The sequence below is a fragment of the Seriola lalandi genome, unplaced genomic scaffold (genome assembly GCF_002814215.2).
Source record: "Seriola lalandi dorsalis isolate HSWRI2012SDOR001 ecotype SW California unplaced genomic scaffold, Sedor1 jcf7180002054955, whole genome shotgun sequence".
NCBI classification, from domain to species: Eukaryota; Metazoa; Chordata; class Actinopteri; order Carangiformes; family Carangidae; genus Seriola; species Seriola lalandi.
In genome coordinates this window covers 413,857-440,971 of record NW_019525506.1, presented here as the reverse complement: position 1 = coordinate 440,971, position 27,115 = coordinate 413,857, and the positions used below count along the sequence as shown (strand labels likewise).

At 39.6% G+C, this 27,115-nt stretch overlaps 1 protein-coding gene across 2 annotated transcripts in view; it reads right to left on the bottom strand.

The window, feature by feature from the left end:
- Nucleotides 1-8,701: 8,701 nt before the first annotated feature.
- LOC111645696 (spermatid perinuclear RNA-binding protein-like) overlaps nt 8,702-27,115 on the bottom strand; it is an 84,262-nt gene continuing 65,848 nt past the window's right edge. Inside the window, exons 12-18 of one of the 2 annotated variants that reach the window (XM_023394995.2) lie at nt 23,349-23,557; nt 21,516-21,665; nt 20,623-20,757; nt 20,065-20,205; nt 15,339-15,462; nt 14,688-14,738; nt 8,702-11,194 (exon numbers count right to left, since the gene is read on the bottom strand). In XM_023394995.2, coding sequence (XP_023250763.1) covers nt 11,106-11,194; nt 14,688-14,738; nt 15,339-15,462; nt 20,065-20,205; nt 20,623-20,757; nt 21,516-21,665; nt 23,349-23,557 — 899 coding nt within the window. In that variant the 3' untranslated portion in view covers nt 8,702-11,105. Of the gene's footprint in view, nt 11,195-12,926; nt 14,577-14,687; nt 14,739-15,338; nt 15,463-20,064; nt 20,206-20,622; nt 20,758-21,515; nt 21,666-23,348; nt 23,558-27,115 lie in introns of those variants that run through there. The other variant, XM_023394996.2, reaches the window with a different exon arrangement.

Sequence of the window (27,115 nt, the reverse complement as noted above, 5' to 3'; positions counted from 1 at the left end):
TTACTCTGAACACATCTGGATTAGTCGACTAATCGCAGCTCCAGCTCTCGTCTTGCATCAGCAGCAGAGTAACGCGAGTTTCAGAGCTGTGTTTCCTCCAGAGTCATTTAATTCAAATACAAAAATATCTCATCGAACTCTCGGAGACACTCGGTGACGAGCTGTTTTATCATCCCGCCTGAGGAAGAGTCTGAGACACGTCGCAGTCCTCCTCCTCCTCCTCACTGAGGGGCCATACTCATGTACGTACTTAGCGTCGTATTTGTTTCCTGCCTGTTTTTATGTATTTTTAAAGCTTCAGATGGTAATAAAAACTTTTTTTTTTTTTTTTTTTGAGTCAACACAAACAATATAATGGATGATTTTTTCCTCTCTTTTTGTCCATGACTGTTTCCACTCCCCCAGGGATTCTCAGGGGGGAGTCGGGCTGATTCTGGGCTCCGGCTGGATCGATTAGCCTCCGGCTGCGTCGCCACAATACGGCCCAGTGTTGAGGGGAGAGACAGCGGCTCTGTTATCAGCCGGTCTCATGATCTGCAGGTGCAGCAGCAAAATACCAACTGGAACCACAATCTGCGTTCAAACTGCAGCTCTGATGCTGATCTTCAACATCACATGCGACTCAGATTTGATCTTTTCTGTCTCGAGTTAGGATTAATTGGTCTTTAAAATGTCAGTTTTAGTTTTAGTTTCCAGTGCGACACATCAAGACCAGAAAACAGCTGCAAACCCAAAGAGAATTCATTTACTGTCATTTCAGACGGATTAAAGCAGAAAATCCGACCTGGACCAGATAATTTTCAGCTTTTTTGCTTGATTTCCATGTTTAATCTTAATATTCTGATTAATCAGCCAGTCACTCCAGCTCTAATGTGACTGTAAACACCAAGAAGTAACTGACATGTGAACCCTCGTGTCACAGTTTGGAAGCATTTCACCCACCTGTGATGTCACACTGTACCGCCACACCCTGGAGTGCACTCGTACATCACTGCGAGACCACTGCAGGTTTTTTTAGTTGCTGTTTAGTGGCTCTTTGATACAGTAAAACAAAATTATAAATAAAATATGTTTCCAGATTAACTCTTTATTTTCTTTATTTCTTCATTTGGATCCCCATCAGCTTCCACACAGCGGGCGCTCGACTTCCTGGGGTCCACACACGAAAACAACAAACAATTATTAAAATCTCACTATGTCAATAAAGCAGGAAAAAACAAACAAAACAAGCCAAACACAGAAAATAATTCAAATAACTCTACATGTAAAACAATAAACAATAATTACTTACTATGAAAACTAAATCAATATTGTTGCTAATGCACATTAACAAGAAAACAATTAAAGGTACAGAAGCCACAGTAACAACTTAGTTTTAGTAACTTCATTCATTCATTCAGCAACTAACTATTGTAAAAACTGATTAATTGTTTCGGTCATTTTCCAAACACCAGAGATCTGATGGTTCCAGTTTCTCAGTCGGAGACCTTGCTGCTTTTCTTTGCTGCATGTTATTGTGAACTGAACTTCTTTGGGTTTGGACTGTCGCCTCAGACTTTTACAAATAAATATCACATTCACTGACAAAAAAAAAAGAATTGTATAATTCAAACTCTCCTTGGCTGCAGTCATGATTCTGTCACGTCTTGTTTTCTGAAACATTTTTAAAGTCAGTTGGTGGAGAGCGCTAAGTCATATAAAGCCCGCTGTGTCTTCAGGGGGTGGAGTCTGATAAATGTCCTCAGGTGATGTCACTCTGTTGGGTCTCCAGACTTCAGCCCACCCCCCCAAAAACCCTCTGCTCCAGGCTCCAGGCTCCGTCAGCTGAACTTTTAACGGCAGATTTAGACGAGGAAGAAGAAAGCTTGGAATAAGAAAAGGCGACTTCACTGGTTCCGCATGCGGCGACCTTTGACCCTTCTTTCAAACTTCCCATCGTGACAGAATACTGAACATTGGGTGTTGTCAGTGTAGCACTGAATAACCAAAATATACAAGTTGTACTGTGTAACATGTATGTAGTAAATCAAAATGTTCTGACTGGAGCCACAAACCACCAGGAATCAGGATTATTCAGGATACAATTGCTTTATTGATCTCTCATTGTTAAATGGTGATAAGCGGATGCTTGTAAGGTGATTGCCATAGTTCTAAAACAAAAACAAGAGCAAATTACAATATTTTGCTTACCAATCATAAATCCACTTTTAGATTATAGTAAATGTGTCTGGATAAAAAGAAAACAAGAATATCACAATAATGATTAACCAAACTCATAATCCTTACTATTATTTAACAAATAAGATCAAACATAACAAATTATCCATAACCTTAATTTCAGACACACCATAATTCAAAGGAATATAAAATAACTACTTACATTGAAGGTCAAGTCAAAAGACACATGGCCCGGATTTGAGCAGCAAATACGTTTCATTTAGCTTCGTCATCATCAATTTCAGGCAGTGGAATTAATCTGGAAACAGGGCGTAAGTATTCTCGGCCTTGGATAATGACCTTAGCGCTGCGAGCTCGCCCATCCTTTCCAGGGCAGGTTTCAGTTATCCTCCCAATAGGCCATGATGCTCGAAGATACCCGGGGTCAACTATCAATACAACCTGACGTGAATCCAAGTTGTCCTTGTCAGTCTCCCATTTCTGCCTGGTTTGAAGATTTGGAAGATAATAGTGAATGAAAGCTGTCCAGAAATCATCAGCCAAGATCTGACTGTGACGCCATCTTCGCCTGCGAAGGAGTTCACTTTCACAGTAGATTGCCTGAGGAAGAGAGGAGTCGGGCCGCCCCATCAGCAACATATTTGGTGTTACTGGGTCTGGATCAGCAAGGTCAGAGGAGATGTATCCGACAGGTTTACAATTCAGAATGACCTAAACCTCAATCAAGACTGTGTGTAGGACTGTTTCTGTTGGTGGTTGATTTCCTAGTGCAGCATGGAGGACCATTTTTATTGACTTTATCAGATGATTTATCTTTAGCTTCCACCGAAATGTGGGGCAGATGGAGGATTGAATTGGAAGTTCACCTGTGTATGAGCCAGTCCCACAGTCTGAGAGGAGTTCAAAAGGTTTCCCTCTACGAGAGACAAATCTTCTAAATGCCATTAAAAATGTATCTGCATGCATACTGTCGAGCAACTCAAGATGTATGCATCGTGTTGTTAAGCATTTGAAGAGTATGCCCCATCTCTTCTCTGTACGGCGGCCGACTTTTACTGTGAAAGGCCCGAAACAGTCTATGCCTGTGGACCAAAAGGGGGGCTTAAATAGTCTGAGACGGGCCGGAGGAAGGTCTGCCATTTTGGGAATGACTGGACTGGCTCTCCATTTCTGACAGTCTTTACACTGGCGTTGATGCTGACGAATAGCTTGGCGACCACGCAGGATCCGGTACCTGCGTCTCATTTCTGCCAAGACACGCTCAGGGCCTGGGTGAAGCAGTTTCACATCATAATTCTTTATAATGAGTGTGGTTATTTGATGTTTTGGATCCAATATAATAGGATAGATGTTGTCATAGTCAAGGGTCTCCACTCTTCGAAGTCGACCTCCCACTCTGATAAGGCCGAGATCAGGGTCATATTCTGGAGACAGGGGAAGTAGTTTGCTACTCTTTGGTATGGATTTGCCAGTTTTAAGAGCCTTAAACTCCTCGGGGAAGCAGTCTATTTGGGCCCTTTGCAGAAGATGGGGAAATGGGGGGCCTTGGCTCCATCTGTGTTTCTGAGAAAGCTCTAGGAGGGTTTTGCCCCGTGTTCCTTTTACTGAATACCAACTGTTGGCCAGCCAATCCATGTGTTTATTTATTTATCAACTTTACATGTAGATCTCTTTAATCTCAGATTTTCTTTAAAGGCAGCCGAACACCGGCCATCGCTGGTGTCTGTCTGTCTGTCTGTCTGTCTGTCGTCTGTCTCATGAAGCAGAAAGTCTATATCTTTTCTCTGGTGTGCTCAGTGAGGTGTGGTTTTCTACCGTCATTTAAAAGCCACACACTTCCTGCTGTGTGTTTGTTGTCAGAGTGTTGGGATGTGTTCGACGATAACCGTGATATTTAAAAAAAATAAATAAATAAAAATACGGATAATGATTCCTCTCACGATGGCAGATGTTTGTGGATCGTTTGTCAGTTCCTCTTGTTTCCTTTTCTTTGTTGTTATGGTAACAGACTCTCTCTCCACCTCTCTGCACTTCCTATCTGTAGTAGTGAGCCTCCAGCCTGTATCTATATAACTAATGTGGACATGTAGAGCTACAGTGCACAGGGGAAAAAAAGAGATAAATAAATAAAAACAAGGCTGTTTTATTTTGATATTGTCCTTGTGGAGCAGGAGACATCAGCAGAAATCAGTGTTGATTAATAATCAATAAGTTGCTGCTTCAGTAGTTCTTATGTGCCACTCGTGACTCCATTAACAAAAAGAAAAACGTAGCAGGAAATAGTTCTTACGGCTTAGTTTCCTTGTTTTTATTGTTTAATCTTTTATTTTTTTCTTCAGAAACAGCTCCTGAAGTTTAGACTTTGATCGCCTCGGATGTGATTTATTATATTTGCAAGAAAATACAAAAACTGTGCGGTGAAGAAATCTTCATCAGGTTTGGATTTGGGAGCTTCCTCGTGATGAACATGCAGAGCTGTTTACTGCTGGTGTTTAAAACACTCTGTACCTTCCTGCAGAGGCTGCGGTCGGAGCGCGGCGGCCTGATGCACTGAGGCGCTGATCAAAATAAGACGAAAAGACCCTGTGAGGACGAGTGTGTGCGTGTGTGTGTGTGTGTGTGTGTGTGTGTGTGTGTGTGTGTGTGTGTGTGTGTGTGTGTGTGTGTGTGTGTGTGTGTTTCAGAGATGTACATCCTCAGTGATGGAGGGAGACAAAGCAGCCAGTGTTTCTGCTGCTGCAGCTGATCTCAGTTCAGCCGCAGTCGGAGACGTTTGCTGCCATCTAGTGGTTGAATGTCAGATCTGCTGGAGAGAGTTTCTGTCGGAGCATCACACCTCATCTTTATTTCCTTCCTAGCTCCAGTCTTTCCTGTCTTAATTTTCATTTCCCTCCTTCTTCCTGTTTCTGTTCCTCCCACTCTTTCATTTTCTTTCTCTCATTTATTTTTGCATTTTGCAACATTTTTCGTTTTCTCTCTCTTTTCTTCATTCCTCCGTTTTCTTTCCATCTTCCTTTTCCATGTTGTTTTCTTTCCTTCTTTACTTTTTACTTGCTATTCTTATTTTCCTTCTTGTGTGTTTCCCTTCTTTACTGCTTCATAAAACCTTTATTTATCAGCTTCCTTCCTCTTCTGTCCTTTCTTCTTTCCTCACTTTTCTCCTTTCATCTTTTATTCCTTCTTTGTTTCCTTTGGCATTTCCCTCTTTCCCGTCACCTTCTCTGTCCCATCCTCCCTCTGATTTTTGCTCATGTTGTTCTCCCTCCACGTCTCGTCTTTTCTTTTCTGTAATCCTCCCTTCTTTCCTCTTTCTTTTACACTTGTTCTCTTTCTCTGATGCTGTTACGACTCCTGCTGGAAAAGAACGTGTCAGAACAGGAAAAGGTACAACGAGCACCTTGGTGCTGGATATCTGATATCAGCCTTAAAGAAAGCACGGCTCCACCAGCAGAGGAGGCTGTGACCACACCACAGATCCTCTGCTCACAGCTCCACCTCCCACTTCCTGTTTGTGGAGTCATGTAGAGTTATCATTGGCTCAATCTTCCGATTTGTCTTTTTGACCTCTGACCCCTGAAAACAGCTGTTTGCTGCTGTAGTTTAACAGTTTATTTTCACTGAATGTCAAGGCTTGTTTTCAACACAACGTAAACTCACCGTGTAGTGAATTTCCTGTCCTCTTCTTTGTTTTCCAGCTGTTTTCCAGATGTTTTCCATTCGGTCCATTATAATATATTAATATTTTAATTCACAAACATACATTTACTGCTAAACTTAAATCAGAAAAAAACTCAAAATAAATAAATGAAACTCTTCATTTGTTGCTTCTGTGTCTCAGATTAAAATCATTGTGTGTGAGACATATATACCAATATTATGCAGTAAATAAAGTAAATCTATAAGATAAATAATTAATAATAAGAAGGAAAATAAAAACTTTGGGTTTAATTCTGTGAAAATAAGGTTTGATATGAACTGAGTCTGACTCTACTCATGTCACGAAAAAAGAGTGATAGATTTAGTGAAGGGTGATATAAGACACAGAGTGATAACAGCGATCTTGTACATTTATTATCACATAGATATAAAAAGACATTTCTGCCTGTCATGGCCTCTGTACGTCTCCATCTCCACAGCGTCACTGTGCTGCTGATGTCAGAGGTGTTTCTGTGTCGGTCTTAAAAAGGTGACTAAACTGCAGCTTGAGTGTGTCTACACTGCAATGCATCATGGTCCCGAGTGCTGATATAAGATGACAAACTGCCATCAGTGAGGGTGGCATGTGCCCACGTTGCGTAATCCAACACCTCCTGGCTCCTCTCTCGCAGCTAAAAATACCGACAGGATCTGGACCTCCATCTGATACGTCCTCGCTGTCTGCGCTCGCTCCCGCCTCTCCAAAAAAACACAACACATCCTTATCCCTGATTTCATCTCTCACACAGGCGTCCTACTGTCTCTGTTTCTTTCCAAACGAGACAGAACAACTGTGTCGACAGGGTGAGGAAAGTTTGTGTAACTTATTTGAGTCTTGGAACGAAGCGGCAGACCGAAGGAGATTCTGTCTCGTTTGTTTTTCAGCTTTTTGCTGACTCATATTTGCAGTGAAGGACGGTGTCAGGTCTCCGTCTGCAGGCCTGATGCCACCGAGCTGCAGGGTGTCATCACAGGTCAGCAGCAGGGGGACCCCGGGGTGGCGAGGGGAGGGGGGGGGGGGGGGGGGGGGGGGGGGGCAGCTTCTGTGGCTGACAGCAGTTGATGACCCACTGTGTCTGTTCCAGTGCTGCCACTGGGAAACTGCTGATTTGTGTCCGACTGCTTTTCAACAAAAAAAAAAACCTTCGAGGCTCGTGAAACGCTGTAAAAGCTGCAGCTGCATCACAGTCATTTAACAGGCAGCAGCTCAGTTTGATAAAGATTTGTTCACATTTGTCGTCATGAATTATTTCATTAATTACGCTTCATGTTTTAAGAAATCGTTTGTTTTACAGATAAAACAAAATGAGATATAAGCTGATACTTTTGCAGGTGTTAGTATTGTGGCTGGATTTAGTTTCCTCTGCCTGTTTGAAACCTTTGTGCTATGCTATGCTAAGCTGAGCTAAGCAGCTGTCATTCAGCGAGTGGAATCAGTTTCATCTAAATCTTTTTAAAGATGTGAAATTTGTGGCAGGATTCCTGTTGGAGATAAGACATGCAGGGTTTTTAAGGCGGATGCTCATGTCGATATGAGGGTTTTAAAAAAAAATCACAAGACGATTCATCAGCAGATATTCATTTTTTAACAGTAACACAAAGATTTTTGATAAGAGAGGAGTCTTCTTGAAGATAGAGAGGGACTGATGGAAGACCAGCTGCATTCTGGGACATCTGTCAGGGTTTCACTGTGTGAAGGGAGAGAACCACGGCCAGGACCAGGAGCTGGGTGGTGTACTGGGTTGTCCTGAGGTTGTGGAGGGGGTCCCAGCACCGATCCTTGGGGCACTCCGGTGCGGGAGGGGACGGGATGAAGATGACACACTGAAGGAGCGTCCTGTGGTAGATGATTACTGACTGGTACACTAAGTCACAGCGCTCTCTGGTGGACAAACCATGCCAGAGCGATACTGATAGTAAAGTAGCTCTGGCACCTGTCTTTGGCTCTGATACCAATTATTTTAAATCAATTAATTTAAGCTAATTGCCACTTTGTTCCGAGTCCAGACTAAGTGGACCTTGAGTTTAGATGTCGGAAATGAACGTTTAGACTTTTTTTGCTCACGTGTCCTTTGACCTGCTGATTGACTGATGCTTGATGTTATTAACAGTCGCTCCAGAAGACCGTGACCTGTGACCTCTCTGGTGCAGATGGAAACTGTAGATTAAAGTGATGTTACTATTGACAGGTGGGAACCTTGTGTCCTCACACATCAACTGCTGAGCATTTAAAGCAGGAATAGAAGATTTTAGGATTCACCACACTCAGGTGTTTTTAATAAAATGTTGTTTGTAGATTTGTTCGTCATTTCATCTCTGTAAATCCCTGAGAACTCGAGCTTGTCACCTGACAGTGAAGACATGATTACAGGCGACTGAGGCGATGCAGACAAAACAATATTCAGGCCAAAACACATCGCTGCCTTTAGGAGAAGTGAAGGTTTATTTGATAGACAGAAATAAATATTCTAGTCATAAACCAACAGGTAGAAACATCATCACTCTGACTGATGGACAGTTTTTATTTTCCTCCGCTGGCAGGAAAAATAACCTGGACGTTACCTAGACAATCAGTGGTGGGGGGTGGGAAATAAAAATGTGGAGTGTGTCTTTAGTCTCCTGTGATGTCGTGTAGCACCGAGGTGGCGTTTGAGGAACGTCAGTGACAAAGTGGAAACAAAAGGACGTCCTGCAGAGTCACAAACAGACGTTTCCTCTCGTACAAACAGCTGGTTTAAAGGTCTTGTTTTGGGCTGTTATTGGATTGTGGCCGTGTGTAATCGGACATCTCTCTCTCTCTCTCTCTCTCTCTCTCTCTCTCTCTCTCTGTTAGCTCAGATGTAATTAGCTCTGCAGCAGCCGAGCGTGTCTGGAGGAACACCCACCCGGATGAAGACGAGGTTAGGAACAAACACCACACACACACACACACACACACACACACACTTCTCAAACTTGCATTCTGCCTCTTTTTCTTTTTTCTTTTTTTTTTTTAAATTTGCAATCTTTTGCATGACTGTTACGAATCAGAAAAGCATTTCTGATTTCACACAGTAAAGACAAGAATCCTGATTTCAGACGGATCAGATCAAACTGACGGAGCTGTTGGTATGGAAGTTCAGAAACGACAAAACCTGCACGAAATAAACATATCTGAGCGGTTAATCAAGACTGAAGAGCGGCAGAAACAGTTTGTTAAATTCACAGCAGAAGCTCAGTGGTTTTAGATCTGATACTTGATTAGTCAATGGACCGAAAATTGATCGACAACGAGCAAAAAATGCGAATCTTCAGAGGTTCCACATTTGCTTATTTTTCAGTGGTTTATGTCTTTGTCAAAATCCAATATCCGTTTAAATGTACGCTTCATGTAGAATATTTCAGCGCCTTATCTTCCCGTGAAAACAGCACTGTGTTACGCCACAGCCGCAGGTCAGCTGAGTGAATCAGAAGGGTGTTGTGTTTACGTCAATGCCGATTAGAGCCAATAAAATACCCACGTCTGCTGCAGAGTCATTTGACCCGGGTGTGAATACTGATTGTTCCCTTTTACTTTTGCTGACAAAAGCCTGATGTTGGCGAGTCTTAGCCAGTTTTCTGACCAGTGGAAAAGGGGATTCATTTTTAAAAAGACTGAGGTTAGATTGTTAAATCACACAGTCACAGAATGTGTCTTGTTGCAGATAAATTACAGCAAAACTTTTGTACTTTTCGTGCACTTTTCGTCATTAATGAACTTCCGTACCGTCAGAGGTCATGTCCTTGATGTACAGGACCTTAATCTGACCCGACACTCTCCCCTCACTGAGACATCCATCACCATTTAAACATTAAGGGAAGTTACAGTGGCGTTCACATCCTGTCAAAGCGCAGAAGCATTTCTGTCAGTTGTCATAATCAGATTAAGTTTGCATTCCTGTGGTTCCTGAGTTGAATATTGCTTTGGACACTTGTGCCAGCAGAAACATCTGGACGGGTCGTTACATGTGGTTCTGCCTCATGAAACTTTATCCTTCTTTAAATCAAATCATTTGTCAGGGATGTGCTGAAGCTTTATATCTTGACATATATCATAATAAAGGAATAGAGGCGAATAAAAGCCGTAAATATGAGAACAGTTATAATGTTCGACTGCTAACACGTTTCTAAAGCCCTGCACCTTGTCTTCCAGGAACAAATACAACTGTTTTAACTTATTCCAGGTACTAAAACTACTACAGCTAAAGAGGGATTCTTTTTTTCCTTCTTATATTTGAAAAATTTTCCAGGTAAAATGATCCAGTTGAAAAAAACAAAAACAAAAAACCATTGGAAGAAAGTGTGAAAAATGATTTTGTGTAGCAGAAATATTCTGTTAATCATCTTGTGACCCCTCCCACACTGATGTGTAACAGCAGAGAACAGATGATGACAAACGTCCTTTTTAACATGATTTAAAATCGTTTATAAATTAGTTTTTGTCAAATTACTTATTTTAATCTTGATGCTTTGGATTGGAAAATTACTACTTAAGTCTAATATATGCAATAATGTTTAATTTGGGATTATATACCATCAACATACCAATACAGTGTTGTAGACATTGTTATAGACAATTTGTAAAATGTATTTAACTCTTAATATTTATAGATATCATATCTGAGAGTGCTTTCAGTACAAAGCTACTTCAGTCACTACTGTATTTACATTCAGAGATATATTATAAATATGTTTCTTTACCCGTCGGGGGGTTTTACATATTCAAACATATTAACATGTTTATATATATATATATATTCAAAACTCACAAACATCCATATATACAGTGTAGTAAATATAGTATTTACATACAGTAGGTCACATTGTCGTGTGATCGTCTGAAACAGCGTTTGAGACTCGAGTCAAGTCGCTCTGGAACACGTTGAGATTCCCGAAGGCAGAAGAAGTATTGCTTTGTGTTTTATTGACGTTTTCTGAGCGAGCTGGGTAAAACAAAGGCTCGGCTGCGGCCTCGTCCTCGCTTAGACCCGACCCGGACTCGGCAGGAGCGTCGCCCGAGGTGTTTTCTCTTCCATATTGCTTTCAATATTGCTGCTTTGTCTCGTGTGGAAGGAGAAACCCGGAGGAGGGGAGGGGAGGGGAGGGGAGCAGTGCTGCAGTAATTGAGAGGCGCTGACAGAGTTTAATAAGGGTGAGGGATTAAACAGGAGGTCGAGTCTGTTGCCGGATGTGGTCTCGGTACATCATCGGGGTCAGAAAAGATCCTGAGGGCCCAGGTGGATGATTATAGGTGTGGCTATGGTCTGCGGCTGGTAATAGGCACTGTCGATGTACAGGCCACCTACAGACAGGAGACACAACAGCCGGGGTTAACAGCAGCACAAATCATTAGCAGTTAGTATTTCTTGACCGTGGAGGGAGAGCTTCGACCACATGATCACTGGAGGATAATTAGAGAGCAGATTACATCCTCCATCGAAGGTCTAGCAGCTCCAGGATTCTTAAAGGTCGGGGTGTGGGGTAAGTAGATTTAGTGCAGCCTCTATCAAGGACAACAGGAGCTGCAGCAGAACCACTAAGTTATTTCTCTGTGGTACATGTCGGTGCTCACTGGAACTCGAGGTACTCGGGTTACACAGGAAAGCAGAAGATGTGTTTACATCTGATGAATAATCAGATTTTCTTGGAACCACGGCGACTCATTTTAACTGTGTTACTGATACATGATGCTGTTTCCCACTCTCCCCATGTTGTTTTTAGTTGCTCAGTTCAGATGTTAACTGTTAAAGGTTGGACTTCTTGTTTACATCATGTTTCATAAATCGTGTTTCTGCAGAAAAGCAATCTATAACCCGGTTACCTGAGTGCATGTGAAAGAGGCGAGAACAGCTTTAACTTCAGGGATGGTTTTGGTTTCGTAACAATAACACTGACTTCACCAAAGTAACTAATGAGATCTGGAAGTATGACATCACTAAGAAGTCATGTAGGGAAAGTTTCAAAACAAGTATCTAACCCACTGTATATGGAGTTCAAACTGACAGTGAGAATCCCCTAACTGCACAGGAACACTGTGCACAGCTTGGGTAAGTATGTCAGGTTAAAGTTGAACATGGAAGTCGGTCTGTAAACTGTGATGATCTTCACCATCCCGCCTCTGTTTTCTCCTTCAGAGCTGCAGTTTGACTTTGTCCCGTCTGATCGTCTGACTGCTCTGGTCTCTGGACTCATTTGGTGAGTACAACATTATTACAGCTATTGTTAGAAATAATGAGCAGCTTCTCAGTGGACATGTGAAGTGAGAGAGTGTGTTGATGTCTTTCTGTACCGGGGTTATGGATCAGGAATGAGGTTGATTTATTTTAAAAACTAAAATAATAAGTGAGAGTGGGTAAGAAATCACTGCACATAAATTAACAAGGGGAATGGAGTTAATGTCAGTGATTCAGGCTGTAAAATATGATACAAACATAACTTAAAGGGGCTATTTGTACGTTTTTCTCTGCCACTGATCGTGGTTTCTTGTTGAGTGTGTAGTGGTGATTGTTGCTCGATAGGAGCTTCGGGCCATCACTGCGTTTACAAGGCAAGAGGTTATAATACGCCTTCTGTGCAGCGCTACGTCTTCAGGGCAGATTGGAGGCTACAGAGAGTCGCTATTGAAAAGTGACGAGATGGTTAATTAGGCTAGCCAGTTAGCATGCTATCTTAAGTAGAGGAAAAGACATGATAGATGATGATAGAGTTAACATTGGTGTTGTTTTCCACCTCTGGAGACAGCTGTTGGTGAGTAAAAGAATGAAGTTTGATGCTGAACTCTCAATGTTTCTTCTAGACTGGTGAGTGACCAGCTGCTAATGCTAACGTTAGCTATGTAGCAACAGCAAAACTTACAAATAGCTCCTTTAATACTCCACAAACATTGTAAAATAACTTTTAACAGAAATAAATCAAGGTGAGTTATCTACAAGAGAGGTTTAACTAACTGTAAAGGTTAACTGAATATAAATGTCAGTCAGGAAAAGAAATCATAAAAAAACAGAAAACATTACGAACCACAAGTTACTCAACTGTTGACAAAAATATTCATTTATTTAAAAAGAATATTACCTACAAACAGGTCAAAATAAAATCTCTCTGAAAAGAAAGTTATTTAACTCAACACAAAATGGCTCATACTCAACAGTGACTGTAAACCCGGACATTCAATATCCAAACAAAAGGAAAAGGTCTCAGTGCAACCGATTATTGTAAACCTGTTTTTTTTACTTTATCTTAAAACATCATTAGAAAACAAAGGAAAATTAAGATACAAAACAACGTTCACATCCATGAGTGATTGTTAAAGGAATAAGTAAGATTTTGTCAAAGAAGCTCTCTGATCAGTTTAGTTCCCTGTAGTGACGGGTTTTATTTTGCTATGGTGGGTTTTCGTTAGTTTCCTGCATTGTATATGCTGTTGGCATATGGTTAGTTTGTTTCTTTAGTTCCCTAATTTACTACTTTGTGTATTTAGTATTGTGAATGTTACACATTTCTTTAGTTCCTACATTGTATATATTGTTTGTAGATGGTTAGTTGTTGATCTTTAGTTCCCTACAATGGTTATGTGAGTTTCCTGCAGGGCATATTTAGTTGGCTCTAATTCCACAAGAGGATGTTTGGTTCCTTATAGTGGATATTATTTCAATTTCCTGCATCTCATATTTAGTAACTGTTTATTAAGTTCCCTAGGCTCACTATCTATCTATCTATCTATCCAGTGTGTTGAGTTGTATGGTAGATATTTCCAAAGTACATGTTTCTTTAGTTCCCTACAGAAGATGTTAAGTTCCCTACTTTCTATATTTTGATAGTGTATGGTAGTTTGTTTTTTTAAGTTCCCTGCTATGAATCTTTACTTAGATCCCACTGAGGATGATTAGCTTTTGCAGTGAATATTTTAATGTTTGAGATTCTGTACATAAAACATATTTAACTTCTTACATTTTATAATTACTTGGATTGTATTTTAGTAGTCTGGATATGGCAGGTGTTTCTTTAGTTCCAAACAAAGTATTGTCAGTTACTTACAGTGGATTTGTACTTTGTACCGAACATGTTTAGCTCCTGACACAAGATATTTATTTAGTTCCCTACAATGGATATGATGTAGTTGTTTTTTTCTAGTTCCCAACAGAGTTTGTTTATTTGCTCATAGATATTTGAAGTTGCCGTGTGGTTGGTGTTTCAGGTACAGTGGAGTTAAAGTTTGGAGGGTCTTGTATTGTAGGTGGTTAATTAGTTCCCTATAGTAGATTTCCATCACCTCGAGGAGATGTTCAGATCCCTACTGTGTAATATTTACCTGACCCGTCTTTCACACAGTGCAGCTCACTGAATGCTGAACTCAGTTTTTCTTTGCATAACGGTTTGATGATCAAAGAGCTTATTTGTCAAAGTAAATTAATAACGCTGCTGCACAGCTTTGTAATGGCCAATTTAATCTAGCTGCTGCAGCCCAGAGGGAACATAGTTCACAACAATGGTACTGATGAAAAGCTTCCAAAAAATGTCAGTGTTGGAGTGTGAACACACAGTCAAAGTCAGGATATTCCTTTAACAAGTGACTTCCTGTGAGGTGGGTGAGGGACAGTCCTAATAGGGGTAGAGGTTGGTGACGGGGTATGCTGTGGGGACTCTGATGACTGGGACAACTACTGAGGGCATTCTGGAGGGAAAACCTGAAGAAAAGCAAAGAAAAAGGAAAAAAAAGAACTCAAATGTTGGGATGTAGCGATGAAGATTTAATGGATGGATTATTGTTTATCAGTTAGAGAGGACATTGATCTTACCGTAGGCTGGGAGGGCGCCTGCAGGGCTGTAGCCATAAGGAGCACCAAAACCTGGGAGGAGAAAGACAAAGTATGATAACAGAAAACATCAACTGTTCAATCAGACGATTCTATGTGCATCATCCGCAGCTGCAGTGATTAGTCCCAATTCAACAGTAATTTTAATAATTTTTTAAGCCTCCAGCTTCTCCAGTGTGAGCTGTCTGTACAGGACCAGTGAAAACAGGTTTATACTTGAGACACTAAATTGTTAAACTCCACCCTTAGGCTAATAACCAATCAAAACTAACCAATAACCCTAAATTTGCGTCTTCTTAAAGTTATCTGATGTTGTGAATGTGGAGCCCTCAGATAATAAATCCAGCAAAACTGACATTTCTCCAGTTAATCTCCAGCCTTTACCAAAGTAAAACTACAGGGTGTCACACAGCTGTCAGTTCAGCGTTTATGAACATGAGCTTGTATTGCTGCTCACGTGCGAAACAGTGATCAATTGTTTTTTTACTGCAAACTTTTATGGAATAAAACGGTAGAATTCATTTTTTAATCATATGTGTTTCCCTCCCCTCCGTCTTTTGCTTATAACTTACATATGAAAACATCTCTCTACTATATATACAGTATATATATATATATGTATCTGTGACTCACCTGGGGGGATGTATCCATGTGTGGCTGGGGTGCTGATGTAGGGAGCTCGGGGGATGACGGGGACGCGTGGAGGTCTGGCAGCGAGGGCCGGGAGGGTCAGCACTGAGGCCACAGGTCGCTTTGGCTGCACAACACAAACACACACAGATACAGACACCTCCAGACTCAGAGACAGTTTCTTCCCCAAGGCCGTTAATGCACTGAACACTGCAATAATCATCAACCAACTGTTATTCATCCCACACTGTCATCTACTCATGTGCAATACCAACACATACCTCGACATTTGTCGACAATGTTTATACATATTTTGTTGGGCGTAGGTTTGGTCTCAACATTTGTAGGGATGCAACAACTCCGCCACACCTCCAAAACAAAGAGCTTGACTTTTAAATGTTGTCTAAATGTTATATATATATATATGGCATTACCTTGGGGTCATTTTTGACCTCATCTTTTACTTCACACATAAAACAAGTTTCTAGGACAGCCTTCTTCCACCTGCACAACATTATGAAAATTAGAAACATCCTGTCATTAAAAGGTTGCGGAAAAACTAGTCCATGCATTTGTTACCTCTAGACTAGACTGCAGAATTCTTTATTATCTGGGTTCAGGAGGCAGAGACCATATCTACATTTAAGATCAGGCTTAAAACTGTCCTAAAGCTGTCTCTCTCCATTTATATCTTATTACTTCATGTCACCAATTTTCAATTTTTTCTCTCCCATAGTTTGTGCTTCTCCTCTCTTTGTCTCTTTCTCTGTCCTCATTCTGCAGGTATCTTTTTTTTTTGGAGGAGCAGGATCCAGATCTGCCATGACGACACTCAACATTACTATTAGTATGATTATTTCCACTGTAACGATTAACAGCAGATATGATAACCCTGTTACCTATTGGTATAACTTCTTATTTTCACTGTTAGAATTAACAATCAACGGTGTATACTGCTGTCAGTGGTTTTCCTCACTCCTGTTGAACAGTGCTTGCTCTTTCTAGGAACTGTTGGGTTTCTCTCTAGAAATAAATAAGGTCTTGACCATACCTTGTAAAGTGCCATGAGATAATGTACATTATGATTTGGTGCTATGCAAATAGAATTGAATTGAATTCAATAGTAAAGCATCAAAAATTTCATTAAAAAATTATACTATAGTAAGTGTGACGGCCCCAGGGCCTCTATCAGGGCTTGTGTGTGTGTTTCGTTGTGTTCTGTGTTCATGTAGGTTCCTAGGTGGGTGGAGCTGGAGGCCATCGAGGAAGTGAAGGCAGTTGGCCACCGTCTTCCACCTAGATTATACAGGACTGCCCCATCCCGACACTAAGGAGGCTCCCTCTTTGCACCACATGATCTTATGTTGGAGTCTTGATTTTCTGTTTCTTTTGTTATCTTTGTAAGAACAACAAGAATGACTGTTAAATAAAATTCCTTTGTTTTCCATGTTTTCCTTATTAGCTATGGTCTCAGAGCTGGGCCATAACACAAGTCATACAAAAATACATCATAGTATATTAAGGCATAAAAGGTCATTAAAATCTTCTTAGTATGGCAAGGAATGAGACAAAGTAATATAATTAGGCATAAAAATGCCAAAAAACGTTTATGTATAGTATCGCAGAAAAATGCCAAAAACGTCATAGTATATAGTATGGCATAAAATGTCAAAAAAATATCATAGTATATTAATGCATAAAAGGTCATAAAAACTTCTTAGTATGGCAAGGAATGAGACAAAGTAATATAATTAGGCATAAAAATGCCAAAAAACATCTAAGTATAGTTTTGCAGAAAAATGCCCAAGAATGTCATAGTATTGTATGGCATAAAATGTCAAAAAAATATCATAGTATATTAAGGCATGAAAGGTCATAAAAACGTCATAGTATGTGAAGGTATGAGACGAAATAATATAATGAGGCATAAAAATGCCAAAAAACGTCAAAGTTATAGTATGGCATAAAATGTCAAAAAAATATCATAGTATATTAATGCATAAGAGGTCATAAAAAGTTCTTAGCATGGCAAGGAATGAGAAAGTAATATAATGAGGTATAAAAATGCCAAAAAATGTTTAAGTATAATATCGCAGAAAAATGCCAAAAACGTCATAGTATAGTATGGCATAAAATGTCAAAAAAATGTCATAGTATGTTAGGCATCAAACAAGACAGTATAGTATGGCATAAACTGTCAAAAAAATATCATAGTATATTAAGGCATGAAAGGTCATAAAAACGTCATAGTATGGTGAGTCATTAGACGAAATAATATAATTAGGCATAAAAATGCCAAAAAACGTTTAAATATAGCATCGCAGAAAAATGCCAAAAACGTCATAGTATAGTATGGCATAAAATGTCAAAAAAATATCATAGTATATTAAGGCATGAAAGGTCATAAAAACGTCATAGTATGTGAAGGTATGAGACGAAATAATATAATGAGGCATAAAAATGCCACAAAACGTCAAAGTTATAGTATGGCATAAAATGTTAAAAAAATATCATAGTATATTAAGGCATGAAAGGTCATAAAAATGTCATAGTATGGTGAGTCATTAGACGAAATAATATAATTAGGCATAAAAATGCCAAAAAACGTTTATGTATAGTATCGCAGAAAAATGCCAAAAAACGTTTATGTATAGTATCGCAGAAAAATGCCAAAAACGTCATAGTGTAGTATGGCATAAAATGTCAAAAAAATATCATAGTATATTAAGGCATAAAAGGTCATTAAAACGTCATAATATGGTGAGTCATTAGACAAAATAATATAATTAGGCATAAAAATGCCAAAAAACGTTTATGTATAGTATCGCAGAAAAATGCCAAAAACGTCATAGTATAGTATGGCATAAAATGTCAAAAAAATATCATAGTATATTAATGCATAAAAGGTCATAAAAACTTCTTAGTATGGCAAGGAATGAGACAAAGTAATATAATTAGGCATAAAAATGCCAAAAAACATCTAAGTATAGTTTTGCAGAAAAATGCCCAAGAATGTCATAGTATAGTATGGCATAAAATGTCAAAAAAATATCATAGTATATTAAGGCATGAAAGGTCATAAAAACGTCATAGTATGTGAATGTATGAGACGAAATAATATAATTAGGCATAAAAATGCCAAAAAACGTTTAAATATAGCATCGCAGAAAAATGCCAAAAACGTCATAGTATGTGAAGGTATGAGACGAAATAATATAATGATGCATAAAAATGCCACAAAACGTCAAAGTTATAGTATGGCATAAAATGTTAAAAAAATATTATAGTATATTAAGGCATGAAAGGTCATAAAAATGTCATAGTATGGTGAGTCATTAGACGAAATAATATAATTAGGCATAAAAATGCCAAAAAACATCTAAGTATAGTATTGCAGAAAAATGCCCAAGAATGTCATAGTATAGTATGGCATAAAATGTCATAAAAACGTCATAGTATGGTCAGGCATCAAACAAGACAGTATAGTAAGGCATAAACTGTCAAAAAAAATATCATAGTATATTAATGCATAAAAGGTCATAAAAACGTCATAATATGGTGAGTCATTAGACGAAATAATATAATTAGGCATAAAAATGCCAAAAAACGTTTAAGTATAGCATCGCAGAAAAAGGCCAAAAACGTCATAGTATAGTATGGCATAAAATGTCAAAAAAATATCATAGTATATTAAGGCATGAAAGGTCATAAAAACGTCATAGTATGTGAATCATTAGATGAAATAATATAATGAGGCATAAAAATGCCACAAAACGTCAAAGTTATAGTATGGCATAAAAATGTTAAAAAAATATCATAGTATATTAAGGCATAAAATGTCAAAAAAATATCATAGTATATTAATGCATAAAAGGTCATAAAAACGTCATAGTATGGTGAGTCATTAGACGAAATAATATAATGAGGCATAAAAATGCCAAAAAACATCTAAGTATAGTATGGCATAAAATGTCAAAAAAATATCATAGTATATTAATGCATAAAAGGTCATAAAAACCTCTTAGTATGGCAAGGAATGAGACAAAGTAATATAATTAGGCAGAAAAATGCCAAAAAACGTTTAAGTATAGCATCGCAGAAAAATGCCAAAAACGTCTTAGTATAGTAAGGCATTAAAAATGTCAGAAAACTGTCATAGTATAGCAAGCCATCAAAAATGTCATAGTATAGTAAATGTCAAAGTATAGTAAGGCATTAAAAATGTCAGAAAACTGTCATAGTATAGCAAGCCATCAAAAATGTCATAGTATAGTAAGGAATGAAAATGTAATTAATATATCTATAATAAGCATTAAAAATGTCATAAAAACGTCATAGTATAGTAAGGCATTAAAAATGTCATAAAACTATCATAATATAGTAAGGCATGAAAAATGTCATAGTATAGTAAGGCATCAAAAATGTCATAACAATGTCTTAGTATACTTAGGAATTAAACATGTCCTCCCAAAATATTGGTAGGGACATGTCCATAAGCAAACCTATGCCCTTGATTTATCTTAATTTTGTAATTATTTTGTGTATTATTGTGTTGATTTATTCATATGTACCAATTAAGGAGCAATGCTCTACATTTAATTGTATGCAGAGCTTACAATGACAATAAAGGCCTTCAATTCAATTCAATTCAATTCAATTCAATACACATCAGCAACTGTACATGATGGATCACTTAAGGCTGACTACAGGAGCAGTTTAATTCACTCACTGGAGGGTTGGGCCGTTTCTTCTTGTTGGTCGTTGACTTGGAGCCGGAGAACAGGCTGTTCAGGGCAGCCAGCGCGGCGCTGGCTTTGGCCACTTTCTTATTGGGACCCGTCCCCCGGAAAACCTGCTTGTCCACCTCCACCTGTCACACCACACAAAGATATGACGTGTTCTCACTGAGGAGTCAGGGGCTATAAGACATCTTTGTTTCTGTTTCTCAGTAGAACATATGTCAGAATCAGATTACACAATGTTTTGTCACTCAGGATGTTAGATTCGGGTTATCAGGCTAAAACACCACAATAAAATTCAGCCGTAAAAACCAAATAAACTTCAGTGATTCAGGCTGATTTTATTGGATGAAATTTGTTTCATGTTCGGCGTCTTCTCTGGCATTCATAAGAAGTGTAAAGACTTTTGAAATGCAGGAAGCGCAGAGGAGTCGAACATCAAACGAGCTCCTTCCCTCATCAATTTCTAATAAGACCTTCTGAAAGGAAGACAGGAAATCTATGAAACGCAGTAGTGAGCGTGTGCATGTGCGTGCGTGCTCTCGTACCTCTATGATAAAGCGTTTGTCGTAGCTGTTGCCGCTCTCTGATATCAGCTCGTATTTGAGGCCGCGGCGTTTCTCGTTCAGCTCCATCACCGGGTTTTTACCTCCCGCCGTCAGGATCGGACCTGGAGCTCTGGACTGCAGACAGACAGAGAATCAGACACACGGGTCTCACGTTCTCTGGTCACAGATATGAGGTGCAACAGGTTCAAGTTTTCATTTATCTCATGTACAATAACTCCTCTTAATTCTAACACATATAAACCAATTGGTTCTCGAGGTAACATTTTATCTTTCCAGTTGTGTGGACAGGACCAGTGTGCGGCCATTTTGTTTTGAGTCTCATTCATATGTTACAAACAGCAGCTGTTTATTGATATTTGTTGATATAAGAATATTTAAAGTTGTTTATTTGGTGTTACACTGCATTAACTACTAATAATATGCATTGATTGTTGCCCTGTTCTGCCCCCCCCCCCATTCAAAGGTTTCTAAAACCCCTCCTCCATGACATTACATGAACTTGGCTGATAGTAACTTATAATCAGTCCATTAAACTTCTGTGGGAACGATCCAAATGTCATCAAATATTTTCCCAGATGACTTCAGTTCAGGGTCCAGGTTGTTTTGGCAGGATGACACTTTCATAATTGACCTCACTGATGTGTTTAAGTGCTGCTGTGAATAGTGAGGAATCTCCATCACTTCACAGGTTTGTAGCCACTGTCCGTCTGTGCATCAGTCTGAACCTCATGTGTACTTGTTAATAATCCCTGTGTGTGTGTGTGTGTGTGTGTATGTGTGTATGTGTGTGTGTGTGTGTGTCTGTGTGTGTGTGTGAGTGTGTGTGTGTGTGTGTGTGTGTCTGTGTGTGTGTGTGAGTGTGTGTTCCCCACCTCCTGTGCGTCTGTGGAGGAGGTGATGGAGGTGGAGCTGGAGCTGGTCGACATCCTGTCGTTCTTGCCTTCGCCATCTGACTTCTCGTCAGCGCTCAGAGAGTCCACGTCTCCGTCGCTGCTGAGCACGTAGCCCAGAGCCTGCAGCGCCTGAGACCACACACACACACACACACACACACACACACACACACACACACACACACACACACACACACGTTTCATTACCTTACAATAAAGATTTGAACATTCGTCTGATTAGAAAAGTCATCATGTGTGACTCAGCCGTCCATGAGCAAGGCAGTCGACCACCTCACTGCTGCTGTAGTGAGGCAGTGAAGTGGCCATCAACGCCATCAACGCCATGAACACCATCAACACCATCAACAGCACAAGGACTGGCTGTACTGGGAGTGTGAACGTGTAACTGAAGGAAAAAATGTGTGTGAAACAGAGACAGTGTGAGCAGTCGGACTTCAATAAAATATTTTTCACAAAAAGAAAACGTTCTGTTCATTTCACGTCTTTAAACGTCTCGCTGACAAACTACAGCAGAAGTCCGAGTCTGAGACCTGTTAGCATAACGAAGCGTTATTATCATTATTGATTAATCTGCTGATTATTTTTGTGATCAGTGGTTTTGGACAAAAAGTAATAAACCAATCACAACAATCAGTTTCCCAGAGTCTGTTTGTCTGATCAACAGTCAAAAACTAACTGACTAATTGTTTTAGCTTTACTAATAATGGGAAGTTAGTTTGGAAACTTATTACACTGAGGAGATTTGTGTGATCAATTTAATCTGTTCATTTAGAGAACAAAATAAAGTAATAAAACCCAATTCCCCATTGAACTTATTCATTAGTTTCTGGTGCAGTCTATTATTGTTTTAGTTATGAGGCGTCTCTGTATTGAAGGTTTGAACGTAACGAGTTTATTAGAGATGTTTTGTCAACAGAACTTGAACCGAATCAGCTGAAAAGAAATGTTGTATGAGAGCACGGGGACGAAGGAGCAGAGAAAATATTTGTCTCAGCTAAAGTCAAAGCTTTAAAATCCTGAATCGATCCAGCAGCAACTTTCTGCATAAAAGATTTCATCAGGATAAATCCTCCAGTGGATCCTGAACAACATCTTTCCCTCCGGTGTGAATCTGAGCAGGAGTTCTGCGTCTGTTAAAGCTCGAGCGTCAATGAAAGAGAACTACTTGGATTTTCTGCTAAATCATTTTATTTCATTTTTCTGATGTTATTCATGAGCTCCAAATGAACATCTGGAAGAATGAATTAAATCTATTTGAAATATCTTTTCAACGTATGAAGGACAGGAATAAAACTTTCATTTATTAGATGTGTTTATGCCGTTTGATTAAAACCCTCCCTCCCAGCTCTCGTCTCATGGTTGAGTCTGCTCTTGTTTTCCTTCTCTTTAATACTGTATGCAGAAAATGTTTAATTGATTTGTGCCTTTAAAGTTTGTGCTTAAATTTTAAATAAAATTTTTTTTTAAAAAAACATGTCATATTTACTCAGGAGCATCATCCAATCACGTGTCTCCACGGTGTTTTCACCTGTGTGTCTGCAGGGACTTACAACAGGATGAGTGTATGAATGATGGAGGAGTGTGAGAGCGTGGATGTGACACTCTCGCTTTGTTTCTCTCCTTCTTTGTATTTGTTACGAAGACGTTCTGCACTTCAGTTCTCATCTCAGAACGTCATGAAATCTACTTTTTTAATACAGTTTTATACTGATGAAGAAAAGATGAAACGATGTCAGTCAGAACTGTGTCAGATTTCACTGAGTCTTTCAATTCTTTAAACTCTGTAAATACCTTGAGGGCTACTTGGAGCTTGGCGGTCCTCTTGGAGTTCCCGGTGGCCTGGTACGTGGTTCCCTGGATCTCCACGGACATGGTGAAGACCGGAGCGTGGACCGGGCCGGACTGGGACAGCAGGCGGTACTGAAGACCCGGGTGGATCTGGTTCAGACGCATCAGAGCGTTCATGGGGTGGTTAGGATCCGTCATCCTCCAGTCGAGGACTAAAGGAAGAGAGAAACTCACTTTTAGCTTTTATGTTGATATGAAGGAAACGTCTGTGTCTTTAGCAGCTAAATGCTTCACCGTGTTCAGCAGCTGCTCTCTGACTGTTTATGGCCACTTTATTTAATCTTATCAGTACATCTATCGCTATTTTTTATTATTATTTTATTCATAGACAATATTTGATGATTAAAGATCCGTCTGATGTGTGTCGTTTCTGGACAGATTCAGGGCGGGAGAGCAACAACTGATTTGGTAGCAAAAGACATGAACTGGGAATTTTGCTCCATCAAATGAAATAAATAAAGAAATTGAAGATATGAGCCTCTGTTTTGTTTCCTATAATATTTCCTACAACTGATTTGTGGGTAGAAATCTCACTCGGCTGAAAACACAAACAAGTTTCAAGAATCTGCAAACACAGTTTTAAATCAAAGGAGTTTGTGCCGCCTGGAAACGACAGTTTCACTTCTACCAACAGAAACAAACCAAAGACGGTGGCGGTGGGGAGATGGAGGTCTTCACAGTACAACAATGTAAAAAGACTCCACTCCATTAAAAATAAGGAAGTAAAAATACAACGGTATTATCAGTAAAATGTAAAGTATCAAAAATACTTCAGTAAAACGTGACTGATTTATCATTGTACAGTGTATGAGATTGTTAATACTGATGTTTCTGATGTAATTACTTTACATATGGTCATTTAGTTTTTAGTTTAGTCCCAACCTTGGGTCGGGCCCCTCCAAAGGGTCACGAGAGAAATGTGAGCGGTTGTGAGACGATTAAAGGAGGAGGGAAGAAGAAAAGACAAAGTTCTGATGATTACATTTGGATTCGTTTTAATTCTTTGTCAAATATTGGTTAAATTTACCCAAAACTATAACTCATCTTACAAACCTGTTACTTATATTTCCTCCAGACCTGAACCAGTAGAAACACAACCTCTACCTTGTAAGCTAATTGGAACAACACTTGCAACTTACAGATCTGATGTCCTAAGCTCCTCTTCTCAGAGTCATGGTCCCACATAGTGGTGGACAGTAACAAAGTACATGTATTTCAGTACTGTACTTAAGTATATTTTCCAGTATTTTTACTTTACTTAAACATTATTGTTTCAGAAACTTCTGACTTTTACTCCACTACACTTAAAAGACAAATAGTGTACCTTTGACTCTACTACATCTTTATGAAGTACTCTTACTTTGAAGTAGAGCTTTTAGTCAATGAATGACTCTTCTCTTGTTTTCTAAAGTGTGATAGATCATACAATGTGTTCATTGCATCAAACTAACAAAAGAAAACAAAGCAATGACAGTTAAACTTCTACACTGTCAGTCATGTTATGTTGCTGCATGTTTGAGCAGCTCAGTTTGAACCTGGCACTGTCCTAACGACGGCTATGCCAGATAAAGATGAGGCGGAAGATGCTTCAAGTCCATTTGGAATTTAAATTAAATTAAGATTCCATTAGCTTTTAAATGTTTGCAGCGTTTAACACAAAATATATCACTACCTACAAAATTTGCTGTCCAACTCTAGAAAGCATGTCGCAGTATCAGATGTTTGTCTTATTCCAGATATGACTGTCCTTTTGTTGAATCAGTTGTTTTATAACTATTACTACAGTCTTTGTAGAACATTCTACAAACTTTATTCTACAGATTCTACAGTGAATCAAGACATTCAGTCAGCTGCATCAGAGTCATTAGGTTCTGTCAATACCCTGTAACAATACAACAATGTGTTGACATAAAGTGAAATGTACGTTTGAATACTTAAGTGTTTCAAAGGCGAGTACTCTGTTAGTTCAAGTAGCTGAGTTATTTGTACTGACGAAGGATTGTCACCTAGCCTAAGGTATGTATTACATTTTACAAAGACTACATCCCATTGTCTTGAACTGTATAACTGCCCCCTGCCCTTCACTCTGGGTCAGTCTACTGCCTCAGACCCGCTCTGTGTCAGTTGGCTCACCGTATCCTGCATCTCCTTGCATCACTACAGCAAACTTGAAACTAAGGACTTGGGGGAATTTTCTTCAACATAAGTAATCAGACGGCGTGCTGGCTCCACTCATGAATACAGGAAGTCTCAAACGCCGTTTGATTGGCTGAGCTCTCTCTCTGCTAATAGGCAGTAGATGGGACTGAGCCCTGGTGTCACGCTGATGACACACTGGGAGTCGGAGCCACTTCACACCTCCACGCTGACGAGAGATGAGGAGGGCTCTCCGCCTCCCCAGAGCCTCCGAGCAGTAATGTCTCACAGATGAATTGAAAATGAAACTGTGACACTTGGTGACATCTATTATAACAAACCTTATGTCTCTATTATAAAGCTGCGTTTCGCTTTAAGTCCAGCTCAGTCAGCTGTTCTTTGAGAATGCGCTTCATTTTGTTTCGTCTGTCAACAAACTGAATTAAAATGAGAGCCGACAGTCCTGACCTTTAATATTCCCGCAGCCGGAGGAAAAGAAGACGTTTACTGAACTTGACAAAGTTTCAGAGGAAACTCTTTCAGACCAGATGCGCCAGATGTTCCACACATCTTTCCCTGGTGTCTTTCACCAGTATCTACAGGTGTTTACAGGTGTGTTTGGAGATACTCACCACATCCTCCAACCTGTGCTGCTCATTTTTCCATTTCTGGAAATGGAAAAATGGCAAAATCCTGAATGATGAATGTCAGTGAACTGCTCATTATGGAGCCCCAGTCTTCCAAAAGATTTATGTATATTAAACATGCAGACATGATGTGTACTGATGATCGTTGTGTACGAGACACTGTGAAACGATCTTGACCTCTGACCTCTGTCATGGTTCCGCTCCTCTCCTGTCGCCTAGCAACCTTAACAACGCGTAACTTCTTTTTCACAAAAGCTTTTAACAGTTAGCTGTTGAGATGAGCTGAAACACAACACATAGATTTAAAAGTGTAGTCATATGTCGATGTTGTTTGCTTTCGTTACGGGTGTGCAATGAATCTTGGGATATGTTGGACCATGAAGGATCATGTTGGATCCGTCACTGACCAGGTAAAGGACGACGCATCTGAAGGACATTTGAAACGGGACAGCAGAGTCGAGCCGCGGTGATCGGTCTTGATGCTTGTATCAATTAACTTTAAATACTCGGGTTGATCTTGAATAATTGAGAAATACTGAAGTAGTGATTAAAATATTTTTTCCACTGATGTCGACGCTCTGTCGAGCTGGAGTCACTTAGAGAACACTTGAGGTTGTAAATCATCCGGCACCTTCTGCACACACTTGTCTTTTGTCCTGCAGTCACTGAGTGTGTGTGTGTGTGTGTGTGTGTGTGTGTGTGTGTGTGTGTGTGTGTGTGTGTGTAATGACTGTGAGGCTCTGACAGACACTTAACACTGGAGTGTGGTTCACTATGAATATGGATGGAGACGCAGCGTAAGATGAATGTGAAGGTGCTGATGGACAGGTGCTGGGAGGGAGAGAGGGGGAGGTGTTAACGCTCTGTGTATGTACGTGTGTGTGTGTGTGTGTGTGTGTGTGTGTGTGTGTGTGTGTGTGTGTGTGG